This window comes from Rattus norvegicus, chromosome 9, assembly GCF_021556685.1.
Source record: "Rattus norvegicus strain SHRSP/BbbUtx chromosome 9, alternate assembly SHRSP_T2T, whole genome shotgun sequence".
NCBI classification, from domain to species: Eukaryota; Metazoa; Chordata; class Mammalia; order Rodentia; family Muridae; genus Rattus; species Rattus norvegicus.
The window spans coordinates 91,424,175-91,444,083 of NC_141542.1; the positions used below are offsets into that span (position 1 = coordinate 91,424,175).

The 19,909-nt window shown below is 48.9% G+C and overlaps 2 protein-coding genes across 9 annotated transcripts in view; one reads left to right on the plus strand and one right to left on the minus strand.

The window, feature by feature from the left end:
* The window catches only part of Cyp27a1 (cytochrome P450, family 27, subfamily a, polypeptide 1), a 29,906-nt gene extending 21,285 nt beyond the window's left edge, over positions 1-8,621 (plus strand). Inside the window, 8 exon segments of one of the 4 annotated variants that reach the window (NM_178847.3) lie at positions 507-697; positions 5,233-5,432; positions 5,581-5,778; positions 5,891-6,063; positions 7,388-7,554; positions 7,736-7,817; positions 7,899-8,111; positions 8,263-8,621. In NM_178847.3, coding sequence (NP_849178.2) covers positions 507-697; positions 5,233-5,432; positions 5,581-5,778; positions 5,891-6,063; positions 7,388-7,554; positions 7,736-7,817; positions 7,899-8,111; positions 8,263-8,379 — 1,341 coding nt within the window. In that variant the 3' untranslated portion in view covers positions 8,380-8,621. 4 annotated transcript variants of the gene reach the window in all.
* A 1,195-nt stretch (positions 8,622-9,816) lies between these two features.
* Prkag3 (protein kinase AMP-activated non-catalytic subunit gamma 3) lies at positions 9,817-18,975 on the minus strand. 5 transcript variants are annotated; one of them, NM_001432485.1, is given in 14 exon segments: positions 9,817-10,854; positions 11,367-11,607; positions 11,970-12,084; positions 12,223-12,260; positions 14,525-14,690; positions 14,789-14,915; positions 15,328-15,382; positions 15,553-15,598; positions 15,700-15,758; positions 15,872-15,953; positions 17,235-17,641; positions 17,959-18,111; positions 18,551-18,590; positions 18,912-18,975. In NM_001432485.1, coding segments are annotated over 13 exon segments (1,329 nt in total). In that variant the 5' UTR covers positions 18,945-18,975; the 3' UTR covers positions 9,817-10,854; positions 11,367-11,599.
* Positions 18,976-19,909: the final 934 nt, after the last annotated feature.

The window sequence follows — 19,909 nt, forward strand, 5'->3', positions numbered from 1 at the left end:
TAAAGGGCTCAGATTTTTTTTTCCTTTTCTCCATCTTTATTAAATTGGTTATTTCTTATTTACATTTCAATTGTTATTACATTTCCCGGTTTCCGAGCAAACATCCCTCTAACCTCTCCCCCTCCCCTTCTACATGGGTGTTCACCTCCCCATCCTCCTCCCCTTACCGCCCTCCCGATCATATTTCTTAAAACAAATATCTACATTTAATCTTCAACAGCCCACAACCCCAGTTTCCCATATATCCATATTCCTCCCCTGGTCTCAGATCTTCCCACTCCTTACAGGTAACATCGGTCTCAGTAGCCTTGTTCTTCGTGAGGCCACTTACTCTGTCTCTGAGTATGGAACCGCTGGCCACCACTCTACCTTCCTCTTGCATAATGTACTTTTGTACTGCCCACTTGTTCTGGTGTGGCCATCAGACCATCTCCCACCCCATCTTTCCTTCCAGAAATGTCATCTCAACTGGACCCCAGTTATACCGCTCTGGTTAACACCCACAGGCGCTGAACAAGGCCAAGTACGGCCCAATGTGGACAACCACCTTTGGGACTCGCACCAATGTGAATCTGGCTAGCGCCCCGCTCTTGGAGCAAGTGATGAGACAGGAGGGCAAGTACCCCATAAGAGACAGCATGGAGCAGTGGAAGGAGCACCGAGACCACAAGGGCCTCTCCTATGGGATCTTCATCACGTGAGTTGGGGCTTAAAGGGATGGGAGCGTGGCCACAAAGGATCAGGTGGGAAGAGATGGGGCACAGACAGCCACTCAAATGCTGCGCGGAGCGGGACCTCCCCGAGCCTGCTATTGGTCTAGAAAACATTGAAGCGGGCTGAAACCCAGGGACAAGCCACTGTTTCTTCTTCTACCAACACATTGTGTCATTTTGGACAAGTAAATGATTTCCTTTTTCTCAATTTGTTGTGTTTCAGATCTGTAATATCGGGTGTTTGGACTAAAATAACTACCAAGGCCTTTTCAGATTGGTTTGTAGTAATAGGGATAAAACCTGAGTCCCCCATACCGGCTGGGCACTTAACCACTCAACCACTGAACTACATTCTCAGCCCCTCTTGTGACTTTTTTTTTACATTTTTGGAGCAGGGTCTCTATCACTAAAGTGTCATGAGTATCTTGAGATTACAGGCCCGAATCACTAGGCCTAGCTTCTGATCTGTTTTTCTGCATTGTGGTTGAAAACACGTCAGTTTGTCATTGAGAAAAATGTCATTATCACTCAGTTGAGAAGGTTCCATTAATTTCATCAAATATGTCTTAGTGTCCTGTATTACACATTAGTCATTGGCTACAAGCCTCCATCTACATGTTGACAGACACAGATTTCAGTTGTGCCTAGAAAGGGTAAAATTAATCTACTGGTGTCGTTTGAAGGATGGATTGTTATTTACGTATGAGCTCACTGAAGTAGGTGGTGGAATTATCGATGCTAACAATTCCAAGTGCCACAGGTAACTGGTCATGTTCAGATATCTCTTAGCTGTGTCAGTACAACTCCAAAGGCAGTTAAGTGGTTTTTCCCATCATGCTTTAGTATAGCTGCCACATTGATTATAACTATATGTTTTGACAATGCCAGACACCTAGCTTGTCTCTGGACAGCCGTGATGTGATTTCATTTTGCCTTTACGACAAGCCCTTGAATAGAGAGTATTATTATCTCCAGTTTACAGCTGAAGAATCCACTGTAAAAAACCAAGGGAGGTTTTATATCCCGTGTCAGAGCTGACACACCTTGCCGATGATGAAGTAAATCTCCCCCATTCTGGAACTCAAGGATGTATAGTATAGCCTTGATACTGTGGGGGGAAAAATGATCAGGTCACAGGTGATATGTTTATAAAAAGATAAAGGGGGGGGGATATGTTCTATGGAGATCTGGCGAGGTTTGGAGGAAGGGGGTCCCTCTGTGGGCCCATGCTGAGGCATCCCTTCCCCCTGAGAGACCAGCCACATGACTGTATAGTATAGAGTAGAGTTTATTCAGGGCATGGGGAGGGGAGTTAAGAGGGTAGTAGAGAAGCAGAGAGAGGAGTAGAGGAGTAGAGGAATAGAGGCCGGCCATGAGCACGTGGGGGTTGGGGAATGGGATGAGAGTGGGGGCAGGAAGGCAAGAGCAAAAGAGAAGCAAGAGAGCAAGCAGGGGCTCCAAGCAGCCCCTTTTATAGGGACAGCCAGGTAACTGTGGAGTAGAGCTTAGACAGAATGCTAACAATCGGTTCATTGTAGCTGTCTCTGATGTTCAGAGATTCAGTGTCTCAGGTTTTCTTTCTTGTTTCTGTTTCCTTCATAGGTCAATAGTTTTGTAACAAAGATAATAATTCTTAAGACTTTTATTCCCAATTCTGAAACTAGAGAATACTGTTTAAGACCTCCTTAACCTCCCTGATCCTGTGGGCTAGAGGGAGACCACCTGGATCTGAGTTGACAACTCAGCTGAACCCAGTGTGGGACCCTTGGGGAGGGGGGATTAGTTATGTCTCTTATTCTGAAGTCAATTTTCTATGTGTGCCACTGGTATGTATTTAAAGGCAACTTGTATGAGGTGTGGTAGCACATGCCTCTAATCCCAGTACTCAGGAAGTGCAGGCAGGAGGATCAGGAATTCAAGGGCAGCCTGGGCTACATGAGACCCTTTTACAAACAAACAAATGAACAAACAAACAAACACCAAATAATCAATCAATAAAAGCTACTTTGCAAAGTCATGCTAGGTCTTTTTTCTGGCTTGTTTTAACTGTTTTTAGAATCTTATTTTACACAGCAGCTCCCTCCTGAGGGATAGTTTTTTACTGGGCTGTCATTAAAGGTCCGCACGTTTAGCTGCTTGAAAAAGCATTTAACAACCCGATGGGTCTATTCCGACTGTCATTTCTTTTCACCAAAACTTTTATTTTATCTTTGTGACAGCATTCCTTAGACACAAACAAAATTCCTTGGGGGAAGGGTTGGGGCTTATTTCAGATTTTAAAGTTTCTTTTCTCTAATTTTTTTTTTTCCTTAAGATTTAACAGTATTATGGGGTTGGGGATTTAGCTCAGTGGTAGAGCGCTTGCCTAGGAAGCGCAAGGCCCTGGGTTCGGTCCCCAGCTCCGGGGGGGAAAAAAAAAGAACCCCCCCCAAAAAAAGATTTAACAGTATTGTTACGTGTATGGGTGTTTTGTCTCCATGTGCTGTGCTCGTACTGTTTCTGCAGTGCTTGTAGAGGCTGCTGGGTTCCCAGAAACCGGAGTTACAGATGGTTGTGAGCCACCATGTGGTGCTGGGAACTGACCCTCTGAAGGAGGAGCCAGAGCACTTAACCTCTGAGCTACCTCTTCCGCCATTTTTTTCTTTTTTGTCTTTTAAAAACTTAATTGTTTTAACATTTTTGATAGTAACATTGGGTTGTTGTTTTTTTTTCTTGTTTGTTTATTTGCTTATTTGCTTGAGACAGGATCTCCTGTAGCCCAGGCTAGTTTTAAATTAAGTATTTGGCCAAGACTGACCTTAGTTATCTTGACTCTCCTGCCTCAGCCTCCTGAGTGCTGGGATTACAAGTATGTACCACTACAGCTGGCTAATAGAAATTGTTATAAAGTGAAATTTCAGCAAGGAATGGCTAAGTGTCCCCTCTGTCCTTCTTTAAGATGTCAGTGCTGTTAACTGAGGCTCATTCTCACTTTACACAGAAGTGTGTAAACACACTCATCTGGGGGCATTTCCTCTCTTCCTCATAGCACTGGGCTTTTGCATAGCACACAGCATTTGTTGCCCTGCAGCTAGCTTTAGAAGATGGATTTGATGTAGCTTGCTTAGTGAAGGGATCAGGCTTGGGAGTTAGCAGAGTGTAGGACTGTCCTTAAACATGACCTTGGAGCGTGTCCCCTACTGATTTGGGCATCCCTGTTAACAAAGGGAGACATCTAAGCGTCTACTCTGTGGCCATAGCACAAAGGCTTGGAGCTTCAGTTTTGTGGGGTCTCCTGTCCCCTTGACCCAATGAACCAAGAAGAGAACCAATGCCTGTAACCTTGACAACAGAGGAACCCCCAACTTGTTCCTATTTTTTTTCTTCAACCTTTTCATAGAAGGCCTGGGTGCAGCTCTTGGCATCTCACATTCAGAAGATTCCAGAGTTACGTAATTTAAAGATACTTACAGTCAATATTACTAACCACCATGAGCCTAGCACTCATCTGGACACCTGAACAACCTGGTTATACAGGCTTTGGGTCACTCTTCACATACAAAGGCAAAACTCAAGCCCGTGAGCGTTCAGCCACCTTTTTGAGCTCACTTGGCCAATCATGTGTAAACCTGTGGTTTTTGTCGGTTTGTTTTTATTTTAAGACAGATCTCATTCTGTAGCCCAGGTTGGTCTCTAACTTGTGATGGCTCAGCTGACATAGGGAATGCAGGTATGCATCACCAGCCTAGGTTAGACCAGCGATTTGATTCTAGGTGGTCTGATTCTAAGGCCACTTTACCTATTCACACAGTGCTGAGGTCTTGAGATTCATTCTCGCTTCCTTTTTCTTTTCTTTTCCCCTACAGACAGGTTTCTCTGTGTATTTCTGACTGTCCTGGAACGCTGTAGACCAAGTTAACCTCAAACTCAGAGGTCTGCCTGCCTCTACCTCTTAAGTGCTGGGATTAGAGTCATGCACCACCACCACCTGGCCTTAATTTCTTATTTTTTTCTCTCTTTTTTCTTTTCTTTCTTTATTGGATATTTTTTTTATTTACATTTCAAATGTTATCCCCTTTCCCAGTTTCCCCTCCAGCAACCCTCCTATCCCATCCCCCTCCCCCTGCTTCCATGAGGGTGCTCCCCCACTCACCCACCCACTCCCTCCCTCCTCCCTGCCCTGGCATTCCCCTACATTGGGCATTGAGCCTTCTCAGGACAAATTAATTCCTTTTATAATCCACTCGCCACAGACACGGTCTCGTGAAGTCTAGGCAACAATCGAAAACACTTCATAGTAAAGGGCTCACTCAAACATCTGATCCTCCTGCCTCCGTCTTTCAAATGGGATTCACAGGTGTGTGCAGCCATGCTTGCTGCTTTATCATTCTTAAATTATATCAATTATACTTGGTGATTGCCTAATTCTAGATTTCAGGAGTCTGCGATTCCCTCCACTCTCTGGGAACCTTGTGGGTGGATGGGAAATGTCATTTCCTTGAATCCCATACTTACTCGTGCCATTCTCGTCGTCCCCCAGACAAGGACAGCAGTGGTACCATCTGCGTCATAGTTTGAATCAGCGGATGCTGAAGCCTGCTGAGGCAGCCCTCTACACAGATGCCTTAAACGAGGTCATCAGTGACTTTATTGCCCGGCTGGACCAGGTGCGGGCAGAGAGTGCATCAGGGGATCAGGTGCCAGATGTGGCACATCTTCTCTACCACCTTGCCTTGGAAGGTAGCCTCGTTGGGACAGCAGAGGTGGGGGTGGGGGTGGGGGTGGGGATGCGGGGGTGCAGGGGCAGTGGCAGAAATGGACTTAAACGAGGACCCTGGATTCTCAGCCCTGTGGCTCAGCCTGCTATGACAGCCTCTGTACTTTGCAGCCATCTGCTATATCCTGTTTGAGAAAAGGGTTGGCTGCCTGGAGCCCTCCATCCCTGAGGACACCGCCACCTTCATCAGATCTGTTGGACTCATGTTCAAGAACTCAGTCTATGTCACTTTCCTTCCCAAGTGGTCTCGGCCTCTGCTGCCCTTTTGGAAGCGATACATGAATAACTGGGATAACATTTTCTCCTTCGGTGAGGTGTCCTAATCTGGGGCCAGGGAAGGAAGCTGGCCTCTCCTGTGACTTCCCTCACAGTACCTGCTCTTAGGGTGACTTAAACACACTCTTCTCTGTTTTTCATGCAGGGAAGAAGATGATTCATCAAAAAGTCCAGGAGATAGAAGCCCAGCTACAGGCGGCTGGGCCAGATGGGGTCCAGGTATCTGGCTACCTGCACTTCCTGCTGACTAAGGAATTGCTCAGTCCTCAAGAGACTGTCGGCACCTTTCCTGAGCTGATCTTGGCTGGGGTAGACACGGTACATCAGATAGGGACTGAAAAGGGGGAGCGGCATTTGGGATGTAAACAAACAAACAAACAAAGGAAAGGCTGACAAGGAGACTAGGGACTGCTTGATTTTATCCTGTGCTGTTCCCAACACCCTCCCCTCCTCTCTATCCCCTGACCCTGACCTAGCTTCTCCTGTATCACTGTGGTTGTTTATCCAGTTGAGGCAAACAGGACTGGACCTTTTGTTAGGGGGGTTCCATAAACTTCTGAGCCCCTGGGGCTCTCTCTGTCTCTGTCTCTCTGCCTCTCTCTGTCTCTCTGCCTCTGTCTCTGTCTCTGTTTCTTTGTCCATCTCTGTCTCTCTCTGTCTCTCTGTTTCTGTCTCTCTATGTCCATCTCTGTCTCTTTCTCTGTCTCTCTATCTCTGTCTCTCTGTCTCTCTATCTCTCTCTTTCTCTCTGTCTCTGTCTCTCTGACTCTGTCTCTCTGTCTCTCTGCCTCTGTCTCTGTCTGTTTCTCTGTCCATCTCTGTCTCTCTCTGTCTCTCTGTCTCTCTGTTTCTGTCTCTCTGTCTCTCTGACTCTGTCTCTCTGTCTCTCTGCCTCTGTCTCTGTCTGTTTCTCTGTCCATCTCTGTCTCTCTCTGTCTCTCTGTCTCTCTGTCTCTCTGTTTCTGTCTCTCTGTCTCTGCCTCTCTCTCTGTCTATCTCTGTTTCTCTCTCTGTCTCTCTGTTTCTGTCTCTCTGTGTCTGTCTCTCTCTGTCCATCTATGTCTCTCTCTCTGTCTCTCTGTCTCTCTATCTCTGCCTCTCTGTCTTTCTCTCTGTCTCTCTCTGTCTCTCTCTCTCTGTTTCTGTCTCTCTGTGTCTGTCTCTCTCTGTCCATCTCTGTCTCTCTATCTCTGTCTCTCTCTGTCTCTCTGTCTCTCTCTTTCTCTCTCTGTCTCTCTGTCTCTCTGTCTCTCTCTCTTTCTTTCTGACAGCAGAGAGATCTCTCCCATAGGATTCCAGTTCCCTTGCTGTAGTTTAGGTAAAGAACTGAAAACTTGGCCACAAACTCCTACTGTACCCAGGGAACCCATTTCCAGCATTTCTGTGTCACGCTTCTTTTCATGGACCCCTCTGTGGTTGAAATGCAGTCTTCCTCCATGTTGGTCCTTACCCCACCTCTGAGCTCATGTTTACTATAGAGGTCCCCTGGAACCCTTGACTCTTTTTCCTGTTATCCCAGCGGCAAGCCAGCTTTCTTGTAGATTGTATCCATGTCCACTCACAGACCGTCCCACCACATAGCTAGCCTCTTCCCTAGAAATTCCTGCCTTACTTCATCTTCATCTCCCATTCTATTTCCTAGACATCCAATACACTGACCTGGGCCCTGTATCACCTTTCAAAGAACCCAGAGATCCAGGAAGCCTTGCACAAGGAAGTGACTGGTGTGGTACCCTTCGGGAAGGTGCCCCAGAACAAGGACTTTGCCCACATGCCCCTGCTAAAAGCTGTGATTAAGGAGACCCTGCGGTAGGACATGAGTCTATATGGGGGTTATAATCAGACAGTAATGGATTGTGGGGACTCCTGAGGCTGGAGGTTAGGGACAAGAGTGCTATGGGTAGAAAGTCTAGCACCAGAAAGTCAAGGATGAGCAGGACTCCCCTTCACACAATCTGGAAGCAGAGTGCAGACTTTCTTTTCCCTGCAGCCTCTACCCTGTGGTTCCCACAAACTCCCGGATCATCACAGAAAAGGAAACTGAAATTAATGGCTTCCTCTTCCCTAAGAATGTGAGTGGAGCTAGAGTACCTGTGTGCCCACGGATGCCTGCAGCCTTGGCTGATGATCACACTGCCATTCTCCCTCTGTAGACACAGTTTGTGTTATGCCACTATGTGGTGTCCCGAGATCCCAGTGTCTTTCCTGAGCCCGAGAGCTTCCAGCCTCACCGATGGCTGAGGAAGAGAGAGGACGATAACTCCGGGATCCAACACCCATTTGGCTCTGTGCCCTTTGGCTATGGGGTTCGGTCCTGCCTGGGTCGCAGGATTGCAGAACTGGAAATGCAACTCCTGCTGTCAAGGGTGAGCAGAGAATGTGTGGAGGGCTGTGTGGGTCAGGTAAGATGGAGGGATTTGGGGAGAGGAGAGGCAAGGAGGTCCAGGGTAGGAGCCTACAAAGGGAACAGGAACTGGAGATTAAGAGTCTAGTGGCCCTGCCCTCTCTCCCTGACAGCTGATACAAAAGTATGAGGTGGTCCTGTCTCCCGGGATGGGAGAAGTGAAGTCTGTGTCCCGCATCGTCCTGGTTCCCAGCAAGAAGGTGAGCCTACGCTTTCTGCAGAGACAGTAGTACCAAGCTGGGCTCCTGTCTCCATGGGACTTGTCCAGAAGCCCTGGCACAGAAGTTCTTGGCCAGTCTCACGTCACATGTCACGATGCCAGATTCAACAGGGGACCTCTCTGCCCTTCCCATAGACACCAGACGTCTGGCACAATCTCTACTGAGCAGCACCCATTTAAGACATTAGAGCACCTCATATCACAGGACGGTGCTTGGGTACAATTTAAAATAAAATTTAAAATTCAAGTTTGGGGGAGCCTTTGTTGTTCTATTGGCTTACCCAGAATCTGACCCTCTTTTTGTGAGCAATGTCTTTTTGCACCTTAGAATCATAGTGGGTGATTCTGCTGAACCCACTTCTTGGAGCCTGTGAGAGCCTCGTGCTTCCCTAGACCTCAATGGCAGACCTATTATGGGCACCCAAAAAGAGCACTGTGACAGTCCCACTTCAGCTATAGATGGTAAAAGTTACCCACTAGACACCACAATGAAGGCCTATAGCCCAGCTACCCTGGAGGCTGAGCCCAGGAGCAAGAGTGGGGTGTCTGTGTGTTGTAACTGGGGAATTGGGGTTTGAAGGTCAATGTTCACAGTGTATCGTTCAGGTAGTAATGGCCTGGCCATTATGGTCAACAGTATGAAGATTCCCCTCCCTTAGAAATAAAAGTGGAGCTACGGGGTTGGGGATTTAGCTCAGTGGTAGAGCGCTTGCCTAGCAAGCGCAAGGCCCTGGGTTCGGTCCTCAGCTCCGGAAAAAAAAAAAAAGTGGAGCTACCCAGCTGGCCATGGTGGCACATAACTTGAATCCCACACCAATTGGGAGGCAGAAGCAGGTGGATCGCTGTGAATTTGATGCCCACCTGGCCTGCATGGTGAGTTAGGCCAGTCAGGGATATATAGTGAAATGCTCTCTCAAAAGAAATTTTTGAAGGAAGGGGAGAAGGAAGAAAAAGGAGGAGGAAGAGGAAGAGGAAGAAGAAGAAGAGGAGGAGAAAGGAAGAAAGAAAGAAAGAAAGAAAGAAAGGAAGAAAGAAAGAAAGAAAGAGAGAAAGAAAGAAAGAAAGAAAGAAAGCAAGCAAGCAAGCAAGCTGGGAGGCAGCTCAGTGGTTTGTAAAACACGTGTCACAGAAGTGTGAAGACTTGAGTTCAAGTTTCCAGAGCTTATGTAAAGCTCAACAAAGTGGGAATGGCCTCCTGGTTCTCCAGTCCCAAAAGATGGGCAGTAAACACAGGTGACCCCCAGACACACAAGCAGTGCTTAACGACAGCAACACAACAAAGAAACCCTGTCTCAAAGGAGGTAGAGGGGATAGCCACACCTGGGGTTGTCCACTGATCTTCACTGTGGGACGCTCACACCTACATGCTAACCCCACACTCACAGTCCAGTACAGCAGACTTATGCTTGCAAGCACACACAATAAAATAAATGGATGAAAAGGAGTGTCAAAATATGAATCCACTCTCTCTGCATTGGACCCCTGGATCTGAGGGCCCAGGTCGTCACAGGGGAAGGTAAAGGCAGATGAAGAGACCCAAAATTGACTGAGATTAATTTCTTTCTACCTGGTGAGTGGGTGTCATGGCAGAAATTACATCCAGTGTTACAGGATCAGCGATGTTTCCTGCAGACTCCCATTTGTAGACTGGGTTTCACCTACTATGTGAACAATTAATTAATAAACACTCTTCTTATCATTTTGTTACAAATCAAAGATTAAAAAAAAACTGTTGGCAGAATAACATTCGATGCACAAAAGAAAGGCCACTTGCAGCTTTTGCCACTTGCAGATTTTCCTTCAAGTCTTTGAATTCAGGAGACATACGGAGATTGGCACACGTTCACCTCAATGACTGTAGCAGTGGAGCAAGCCTATGGCCTCCAAGACTGTGGCTCGCTCCTTTGTTTCTTTTTTCTTGATTGTTCATTAAGGATCTGAATACAAGATCCTCAGTCTAGTGGGAAGAGACCAAGGGGATGGAACAATGCTCATTGGTGATGGCTGAGGAGCCTCCCCCGCACCCCCCAGCCCATGTAACAGTATCAGGAGCACCCACTCCAGCAGACAGCTCTAGACTCCAGGGCTGTTCAGTGTTGGCCTCAAGCATCTTGGGAGTGCCAGGGGAGTAGGCTTGTGGATGGTGGTGACACAATAGTAGCTCCCACAGGGAAAGAACAGCCAAGGCTCCCAGGGGCTGGGAACCTGAGTGTACATGGTCCAGAAACCAAGCCTTTCAGGCCCCCATCTAAATCCATAGGCTTGCAGGCTCACTGTCTCACTGAGCTCAACCCTGACCCAGGAGCAGGGAAAGGAGTGAGTAGGGACAGGGCACACAGATGATCCAAGACTGATTGCAGGGTCTCTGGTTCAGGGACTTGCAGGTCTGACTCCATTGCTCTTTCACTGTCCTGGTGCACCGGGCATGCCCGAAGGCTTCTGGGAGTATAGGTTATAGCAGGGGCAATTAGGAGGGCTGGAGAGCCTGTGAGAAAAAGAGGAAACAGTGACCAAACCGGGAAAAGGAGGTGCCTTCCCAGAAGGAATCTCACCATCTATTGCCAGAGGGATGGAATGTCTGCCTCATCCTTTGGCAGTGCCCACACAACCAAGCAGGGTACGAGGACAGTCTGATCTGACAACCTCGGAGATGAGCATAGGTGGATTCCCTTCCTGTGTTACCCCATGATGATGGAAATGCATCCAACGTAAGTTTGTTAGCTTAGCTTCCTTTATTCTCAGCAAGTGGGAAGGGAATGAAATGACCAGAGAGGAGGCAGATGGATGTTCTGCCTCCACCTATCCCTTCCAGCAGGACCGCAATGGCCTCACCTGCAAATGGGATTAAGCAGTGCTCTGTAAAACCTTATGTAGACAGTTACTACGGGCCTGTGCAATTATGACCGGCACCACTGCCATCTTTGAGGTAACATAACTTGAGATCTAGGAGCTCAGGAAGACTGAAGGACTAGCCCTATGGTTCATGGCAAAGCCTACCTGTACCAGAGCAGAACCAGCAGATGGGGTTGAGAGAAGATGAAAGCCAATTCCCCTTCAGGTTCCAAGGTCCTTTCATTGGTTTTCAGGTGAAGAAGATGGCTTGTGTATGAGGATTCAGGTCTCAGGCACTGAGGGCATCGATGCCAGCAGGGCTGAGTACCAGCGCTTGAAGTATGTCAGAGAGGGAGACCACACCCAGAAGATGCTGGGTCTCATCCACCAACACCAGCCTATGCACCTGTGGGTCCACAGGGTTCAGGGAGGGGCAGAGCCTTTGGTTAAAGCAGCTAATAGGGCCAGTCCCAAGAAGCAGGGAAAGCTTAACACAGCCCAAGGAGAAAAGGGCATCTCCTGGGAGCAGCTGGTCATGGCTTTGACCACTCAGCTGGCTGTGGATCTTGGCACAAGGGCCCTATGAACAGGACCAGACACCTACCAATGCAGATGCCAAAAGTTGGTCACGAAAGGGAAGGTAGGCCAAGTGCCCAGGATACAGGCATGGCGAGAGCTATGCAACAAAGAATTAGGCCATCTGTGTTGAGGGCATGCCCAGCAGGGTGCAAGGTACCTGTTCCCGTGCAATCCTGTCAATGACTTCACCAAGGCTCTCGTGAGGCTGGCAGGAGAGAACGCCCTCCAGACACAGTGTCCTCTGCCTCAGAGCTTCTCCCACACTCATGTCTAGGTGGTTGTAAGTTTGTTGTGCAGCCAAGTGCTGGGGCAGGGAGAAGAGTCATGAATCAATCTCATCACCCAGACTGCAGTCTGATACACTTGCAGAGGGTAGTCCCATTGGTTCCCATACTGCAGCCTCCCTGCAGTATCCCCTGTAAGTGTCCCCACCGACACTTACAATGACATCAAAGCGGGAGTAGAGGCCCACGACTTGACCTGCAGTGAGGATGGAGGAGAAAGACAGGAAAGAACACACCTCAGTACCAGAGTGCTCTGCAGGGGAAATAAAGTCTTTGAAATTCGCATCTTGACAGTCCCACAAGCTGCTGCTTTAATCATGGGGCCTCAGATAGGTTTAGCATCACTAAGATGCCTGACTTCAGGCGTTAAACCATTAGACCTTTAGGTCCAATTTCTGGTTCGCAGGAAAAAGGGCCTGAAGAACAAGGCATAGCCTTGGCAAATGGACAAATTTGAAGACAGAACTCTAAAAAAATATTGTATTTCGTGTGCATTTGGTGTTTTGCCTGCATGTATGTCTGTGTATGTGGAGGCTGTTGGATCCCCTGGAACTGGAGTTTCAGATAGTTGCGAGTTGCCATGTGTGTCTGGGAATTGAACATGGGTCCTCTGAAAGAGCACCAGTGCTCTTAACCACTAAACCATCTCTCCAGCCTAGGACTTTAAAAAAATTTTTTAAATTATGTTTAGTTAGTGTATGTGCTTGTGCATGTACGTGTGTGTGTGTGTGTGTGTGTGTGTGCATGTGTGCGTGTGTTCCACAGCATGTGTGGGTGGTCACAGCAGGACAAGTCTCAGGAGCTGCTTCTCTCCTTAGTGTGTGTTCTGGGAGTTGAACTCGGGTCGCCAGACTTGATTGGTAAATGCCTTTACTGGCTGAGCATCTCACCTGCCCAGTCATTCACAGTTGTGTTGGGGAGTATAAAATATGCTCACTGTAAGAGGTATAAACTGAAGGATCCAGGGGTGACAGCATCCAACATCTGTAAGTTACCTGGTTACTTCTGATGAGTTGATCACGGCAATATGTTGTTCTCTAGTATTGTATTAAATTTTGAAATTTTTCATATTTAAGTATAAGTTTAAAGTCCTTGGGGCTGGAGAGATGGCTCAGTGGTTAAGAGCACTGACTGCTCTTCCAGAAGTCCTGAGTTCAAATCCCAGCAACCACATGGTGGCTCACAACCATCTGTAACAGGATCTGATGTCCTCTCTGGTGTGACTGAAGACAGCGACAGTGTACCCACATACATTAAATAAATAAATCTTTTTTAAAAAGTCTTTCATAATATCCAGCTGCATTCCAGTGACTATAATTAGAAAGTTATGTGTGGGCTACATACCTCTTTTTAATATAGTGTGTAGTGTCTGTGTGTGTTGTGTGTAGTGTCTGTGTGTATTGTGCATGTGTGTGGGGGGGCGTGAGTGTGTTGTCACATGTGTGTATGCTCTTGCGTTTGTATATGTGTGTATGGGCTTGTGTGTGTTTGTGTATGTGTGTGCTCCTTCATGTGTATGTGTGTGTGTTGTCACATGTGTGTGTGTGGGGGGGGCTTGTATGTGTATGCTCCTGCATCTGTGTGCATGTATGTGTGTTTCTACATATGTGTGTAGTTCCACATATGTGTGTGTGTGTGTGTGTGTGTGTGTGTGTGTGTGTGTAGGCTGGGAGTTGATGTCAGCTGTCTTCCTCTATTGCTTCTCACTTGTTTATTCAGGCAAGAGCTCTCACTGAACCTGGTATTCCAAGATTCAGCTAATCTAACTAGTCAGCTTGTTGTCCCAGGGATCCTTGCTGCCATCCCCTGAACCCCAGAACTACACACCACCCCCATTTTTTGAGACTCTAGTCTTTATGCTTAGAGTAAATCATTTAACTCACGGAATCATTTCCCAAGCCACAACTTTAAATACCTTGTGGCCATAGTCTAACTAAAGAAATACTCTTGCTGTCTGTCTGACCCTTTCTAAAGCAGGGCAATGAGGTCTGGCTGGGTGTGAAGGATCCCATGGTTCATTTTTAGGTGAGCACGAAGGATCTGCTGTTTCCTCTGACCACCATCTTATTGTGAAAAGTGTTGTCAGTTCTCCTTCAAAGGCAGAAGGACCAGTTCCCTCCACACATGGGGCATTCTGGGGCATGGTGGTGCATTCCCACGATTTAGCATTAGGATGCAGAGGTAGTGTGGGCTACATAGTAATCTTCTGTGCAACAGGATGAGACTGTGTCTCAAAACAACACCCCTAGCACAATTCCCTTCCACACTTGGGGAACCTGGGCCTCAGAAAGGTTAAATAAACAGTCCAAAGTTCAAAGTGTGCAGGGGCTCCTAATTCCACTCCGTCTTGGGCCCTCCAGTTGATGACCCAAAGATTCTGGCTCAATGCTCTGCCCACGTCCTTCAGTCAGGCCCTCCCTTGCCCACCCTAGCTGGAGCCTTTCACCCTGGATGTACTACCAGATTCATTGACCACAGGCAGTGCAGACACTCGTCGGTCCACAAAGATGTCCAGCGCAGTCAGGATAGGAGCTGTTTCCAGAACTACAGCTAAATCTCGGAATGTGCCGATGCCCAAGTCTTGGATAGTGCGGCAGAGGAAGGAGGGCCGGGGCAACAGGGCACCCTGTTGGGATGGGACACGGTAGTGATCTCATCAGATGAAGACACTGGATCTAGAGCATCTCCCGAGGCTCTCCCCTTGCTCCACCATCCCAGGCTCACAAATATATGCAGGAACTTGAGTAGCCTCTTGTGTGTGAGTATGTAGAGCACAGTGCCAGAGACAGGGTCCAGGACCGGCAGGCGGTGGATTCGGTTCTTGATGAGGGCATAGACAGCTTCAAATAGACTTTAGGGAACAGAAGCAGTGAGACCAGAAGCAACATGGTAGAGGCCCTCCATCTGAGGTCCCCTAACAGGGAACCACAGTTCCCTCATCCCTCTGCTTCCCAGGAAGAGATAGCACAAGGCATGATTCAAGAGTCAGACAACATGGGTCAGCACATAAAAGCCCTTGTTGCCAAGCATGTTGACCCGAGCTCAATCCCTGCTGTCCTGCTGGTGGAAGGCGAGAACCAACTTCTGTAAAACATGCTCCGTTCTCCACATGTTCACTGTGATACACCACACACACACACACACACACACACACACACACACACACACACACACACACCAAGCAACAAATATCAGAACAAAAGTCTTTAAGAGAGAGAGAGAGAGAGCGAGCGCAGGCTCAAGTGAGCAGAGAGGATGTTTACCTGTCATTTGGAGAGATGGAGACCAGAGGCTTGAAGCAACCTTGTAGGTAGATCTCTGCAGAAAAACCTGAGTCAGGCCACAGTAGTTCCCAGTGGCCTTGCTCTGTCTCCTGACTGCTTACCTACCTGCAGGCACTTAAGGCTTCCCCATTGCCTTATACCCTCCCACCTTCTGTCTCAGGCCTTGGGCCCCAACTTGAACCCCTGCAGTCTTCTCCGACTTACCCCTCCAGGTCTCAATCTTGTGTTCTTCAATCTCATAGATCTGGACCTAAAGACATTGGTGGGACTTTGGGGTCAGACTTGAGCCCTGGAACATCAGGCCTCCTGAAGATGTCCCTATCCCAGCCCACCAGTCACCCCAGAACTCACCAGGGGGGATCTGTAGTAGCGGTGCAGCACCAGGATGAAGTCCGTGATGGTGAGCATGCCTGCAGGGTTGGCAGGTGACAAACGTGGAAGAAGTTAGGCCTCAGTGCAAGGCTCAGTGAGGACCCAATGCCAACATTCTTGTACCACATGAGGTCCAACCGCCTTTCCTCACCCACAAAGCTCTGCTTCTTGCTGTCCCACAGAGGGGCTGCCCTCACACCGTTGGCCACCATGGCAAAGAAAGCTTTCTTTATCTGAGGGACAGGAAAGAACAAACGGGGAGGAGTAAGGACTGACAGCAGTCCATCCTCCCCTCTTGTTGTCCCCACCAGTCTCCTCCCATGGTGTCTTCCTTCTCCATATGAGTCTGCCTCTTTCCAATGGCAAGGGCACATTTGCCACACAAATATGGCCACTTGTGCCCAGAGGGACTGAGGGATCATAATTAGACACAGCAGTGTTTCCTCCACAAGGAGGCCATGTGCATACAGACATGATGCTGTTTTACTTATCTAACGACTAGAGGTAATACTTAGTCACCCGTTGCACAGCTGCCTCAGTTTCCCCACTAAATTTGAGACTAACTTGTTTTGACCGGTATCCTCCATATGTGCTGGCTCTGCTTGGCTTTCATCTTTCCTTCCTTCCCATCTCTTCTTCCCTTTTCTTAACTCTTTTCTCTTCTCTCCTGTCCTTTCTATGTTTCTGGTGGTGGTGGTGGTGATGGTGGTGGTGGTGGTGGTGGTGGTGGTGGTGGTGTGTGTGTGTGTGTGTGTGTGTGTGTGTGAGTGTGTGTGTGTGTGAGTGTGTGTGTGAGTGTGTGTGTGTGAGTGTGTGTGTGTGTGCGCGCGCGCGCACGCGCGCGCGTGTGTTGTTGTTGTTGTTCCTTGGTTTAGAGGCCGACCTGGAACTTGAGACCTCCCTGCCCCAGCCCCCTCAGTGCTGGCATTACACATGCGTTCCACTGCAGCCAACTCTTTGACACACATCAAGACTTAAGCAAAGCTTTTGTGATAGTATATTTCTTTGTAAAACGCCAGAGCCAGATTGTTCTGTGGATGACACATGTACCAGGCCTCGAGCATGTATGCATCTTGCCTCGAACATCATGCAGTAACAGTGCTAAGGACAGAGTCAGTCTAGCCTAACGGAAGAGTGGTTATCGCAGCTGGTACCCTCCTCTCGGTCCCGAGTAGCTCTGCAATGTCTTACAGGGTATTCTTACTTTGCCCTGGGTTGTTCGAAGACTTCTTTGAAACAAGGGAAGCAAGCTTCTGATCCCCATTTTAGAGATGACGGAGATAGAGTGGCCAACCCCAGGTTTAGCAGGTTCTAGGCAGCAGAGCTGTGATGGCGATTAGGGGATCCCCACAGAGCATGCTCTCTCCCTACTGTGTGTATGACGCTAAGAAGGAGTCCCAGAAAGGGGCTTTCAGACACTACAGCTTGACAAGACAGCCAGGAGAATGTGGGTGGTAGCTACAGAGGCAGGAGGCTGAGCCCTGTGGTTAAGTAGAGTCAAGCTAGGGTCTTACCTCCAGTGTGGTGTCAAAGATGACCAGTTTAGAGCTGGTGGCCATGGCATCATAACAGGTGTGCTCTTGCATGAAGTGCATATAGATCTGGGCTCCAGGTTTCTGAAGCTCATCGTCCCAACTCAGGCTGAGAAGTGGAGCCTGCGGGGAGGGGCAAGGCCGAGGCCTGTCCTGCTCCAGGCCTTTGAGCTCACAGTCCCAGACCTCTGGGCCTGGGAACTCTATGGTCAGCTCCAGGTCACCTGTGCTGGAGCCCACTGCTGAGGCTTCACAGTCGGGCAAGAGCAGGTCCCACCCTGTGGTGGAGGTCTCCGCGTCAGCCAAGGGAACAGCTTGAGCCAAGGGTGTGGCCTTTGGGAATGTGGCCTTCTGCCTGGTGGACTCAGCAGCTGGTCCAGACTGGGCACCTGTTGGGGGAAGGAAGCAGGGAGGACAGTAACTTCATCTTCCAAAGCAAATACTCTCTGTGCTTTCAGTCTTTGGCAGCATTGGGGCACGGGGATATTGTAGAGTCTCAGAGTCCTAGCTGACAGTAACTCTGTTCCACCTTTCCAAGGTGGCTGCCCTGGGGCTTGGGGTTGCCAGCACAGGTATTGCTGTCTCGTTTAGGGAGACAGAGGCCATGATGGGACTGGGTTTAAGTCCATGTGATGGAGAGGTCTGAGGTCAAGCTCCGCTCTGGAATTCCTGCTGACCCTGTCACCATAACCGACCTTGGCCTCACCTTCTCCCAAACCTGGTGGCTCTGCTTCCTCTACGGCCTCCTGTCTCGTCCATCTGGAAGCTTTGACTCCCCGTATAGCACAGGTTCTCTCTGAGCTGGTGGCCACAGTTGGCGATGGCCATGAGTTTTCTTCTGGTTCTAAGAAGTCCATCTCTGGAAGGAGGAAAGGAACGTCTTTGATTAGTAGGGAATGATACAACAAACCAAGTCTGATGTCATTAGTGAGGATATTGGCCTTTCAAAGCCCCTCCCACCCACCCCCCTCGGAATATTTTTCGTTTTCTATTCATAGGAATCTTCCAAGGCACATATTGTAAATAGGAATAGCCTTCCTCCTAGTTAGCATGGGGGGGGGGGGGCGAAAATATGAGAGGTTAAGCAATTTATCACAAATCACACAGCAAAGGGGAAAGGAGAGATGGGGGACACACACTGGGGAAAAAGAGAAGAGAAAAAAGGGAGAAGGCTGAGGGGGAAAGAATTTCTCCTGACAAAAGCCAAGCTAGGAGTTAAGAACTGGAGTTCAAAAAGGCAGGAGACAAGGGAGCTAAAGAGAAAAGGCTAGACCCACAGGGAGCAGCACTCCACCCACCTTGGCTCTCTGGACCCCCACTGTGGCTCCAGGTCAGGGTCTTTGGGAGAGAATGTCTCAAGTGAAAATGCTTTCTGTTCTAAAGTCCCTGGGTTGTCCCCCTTTAAAAAGCACACCCACCCCAAACACCACAGGTATACAGATATGCACAACTTGCATGCCCCAGGCACACCTGGAACCGTACACAGGCACATACACGCAAAATACATACATACATAGCACCGACCACAGAATAGAGTGCACAACAAGCACCCGGGGCCACGTACCCGGGACACACACACACACACACACACACACACACACACACACACACGGCCACTCGCTTGCTGTCCTTCTCCGCGGCCCCCTGGGACCCCGGTACCCCAGGCAGTGTGTGCTCCAGCTCGGGCTCCATGTGGCCAGCTCTAGTCTGTTAGCAAATGCGCGACGGGCTGCGGCGGGGTGGCACTATTCTGGGCCGGTTGTTTGGCGGCAGGCCCTCGGGGTATCGGGTTCTCTCTGATTGTCAGGTCTTGGGAGGGAGAGCTCAGCCGGCAGCTGTTCCGGCACTGCAGCTTGGGGGCGCTACGGAGGTGGAACTCTCATCTTCGAACTGAAAGTTCTAAGGAGGAAAGTTGACTGCCTTTACCTTCTCTTTCATGCAAACTTCCCTAGCCTGGGTGGGATGAATTAAGGAGGATACACTCAAGGATGGAGGTGGGTGAGGGTGTTGTGGGTGGTCCCGAGAGAGGAGCCAGGGTATGTCGAGACTTCCCATTTTGGGTCCCACAAACCTATTCCCTTCTTTAGTGAAAGATGAAGGATGGAGAAAGAGAATCAGACCAGTAGGCGCTCTGCTGGTCATCACAAAGGCGAGAGATGGGACTGAGAGCTTGGGCTCATACCTGTGTGCAAAGGGAGCAATACCTGAATTGACCTGTGCCAAGGCGAGATGAATGGGTATGAAGGAGTCCAGACCCTAACCCACCATGAGTACTGACTCTGCATCTCTCTGTGCCAGAGGGGAACCCAGCCTGGCTCCTGTGCGGCGCACCGCTTTCTTTGGCATTCCTAGGGCCTGAGTCAGAACCCAAATGCGGAACACTGACCCAGCTGCTCTGGCTTCCCTCTCCCTGGCCTTCCCTTCGTCGTGTCATTCCAGTCTCTTCCATCGAGACCCCCTGAGTGGAACTCAGGAACGGACTATTGGATTCCTGCTGGATTTATTGAACATATTTTCTTCTCTCCTTCAAAGCACAAGCACCTGCAACTGCCTTTAAGGAGGGTGGAGACGAACTGTGTAGGAGGAAGGCTTTTGCTTTTCCTGAGTGTCTCTGAGACCTGGATCTGTTGCCAGAGAGGAGAACTCCCGAGGCACAG

What these genes read in the sequence shown, in the direction of transcription:
- Prkag3 (XM_087565413.1), bottom strand. Translation starts at nt 18,109, where the DNA reads ATGGACTTCTTAGAACCAGAAGAAAACTCATGGCCATCGCCAACTGTG. An exon ending in CAAGATTGAGACCTGGAGGG is followed by an intron (nt 15,383 to 15,552) that starts GTAAGTCGGAGA and finishes GTTTTTCTGCAG; the next exon opens with AGATCTACCTACAAGGTTGC. An exon ending in ACTCCCGCTTTGATGTCATT is followed by an intron (nt 12,085 to 12,222) that starts GTAAGTGTCGGT and finishes TCCCTGCCCCAG; the next exon opens with CACTTGGCTGCACAACAAAC.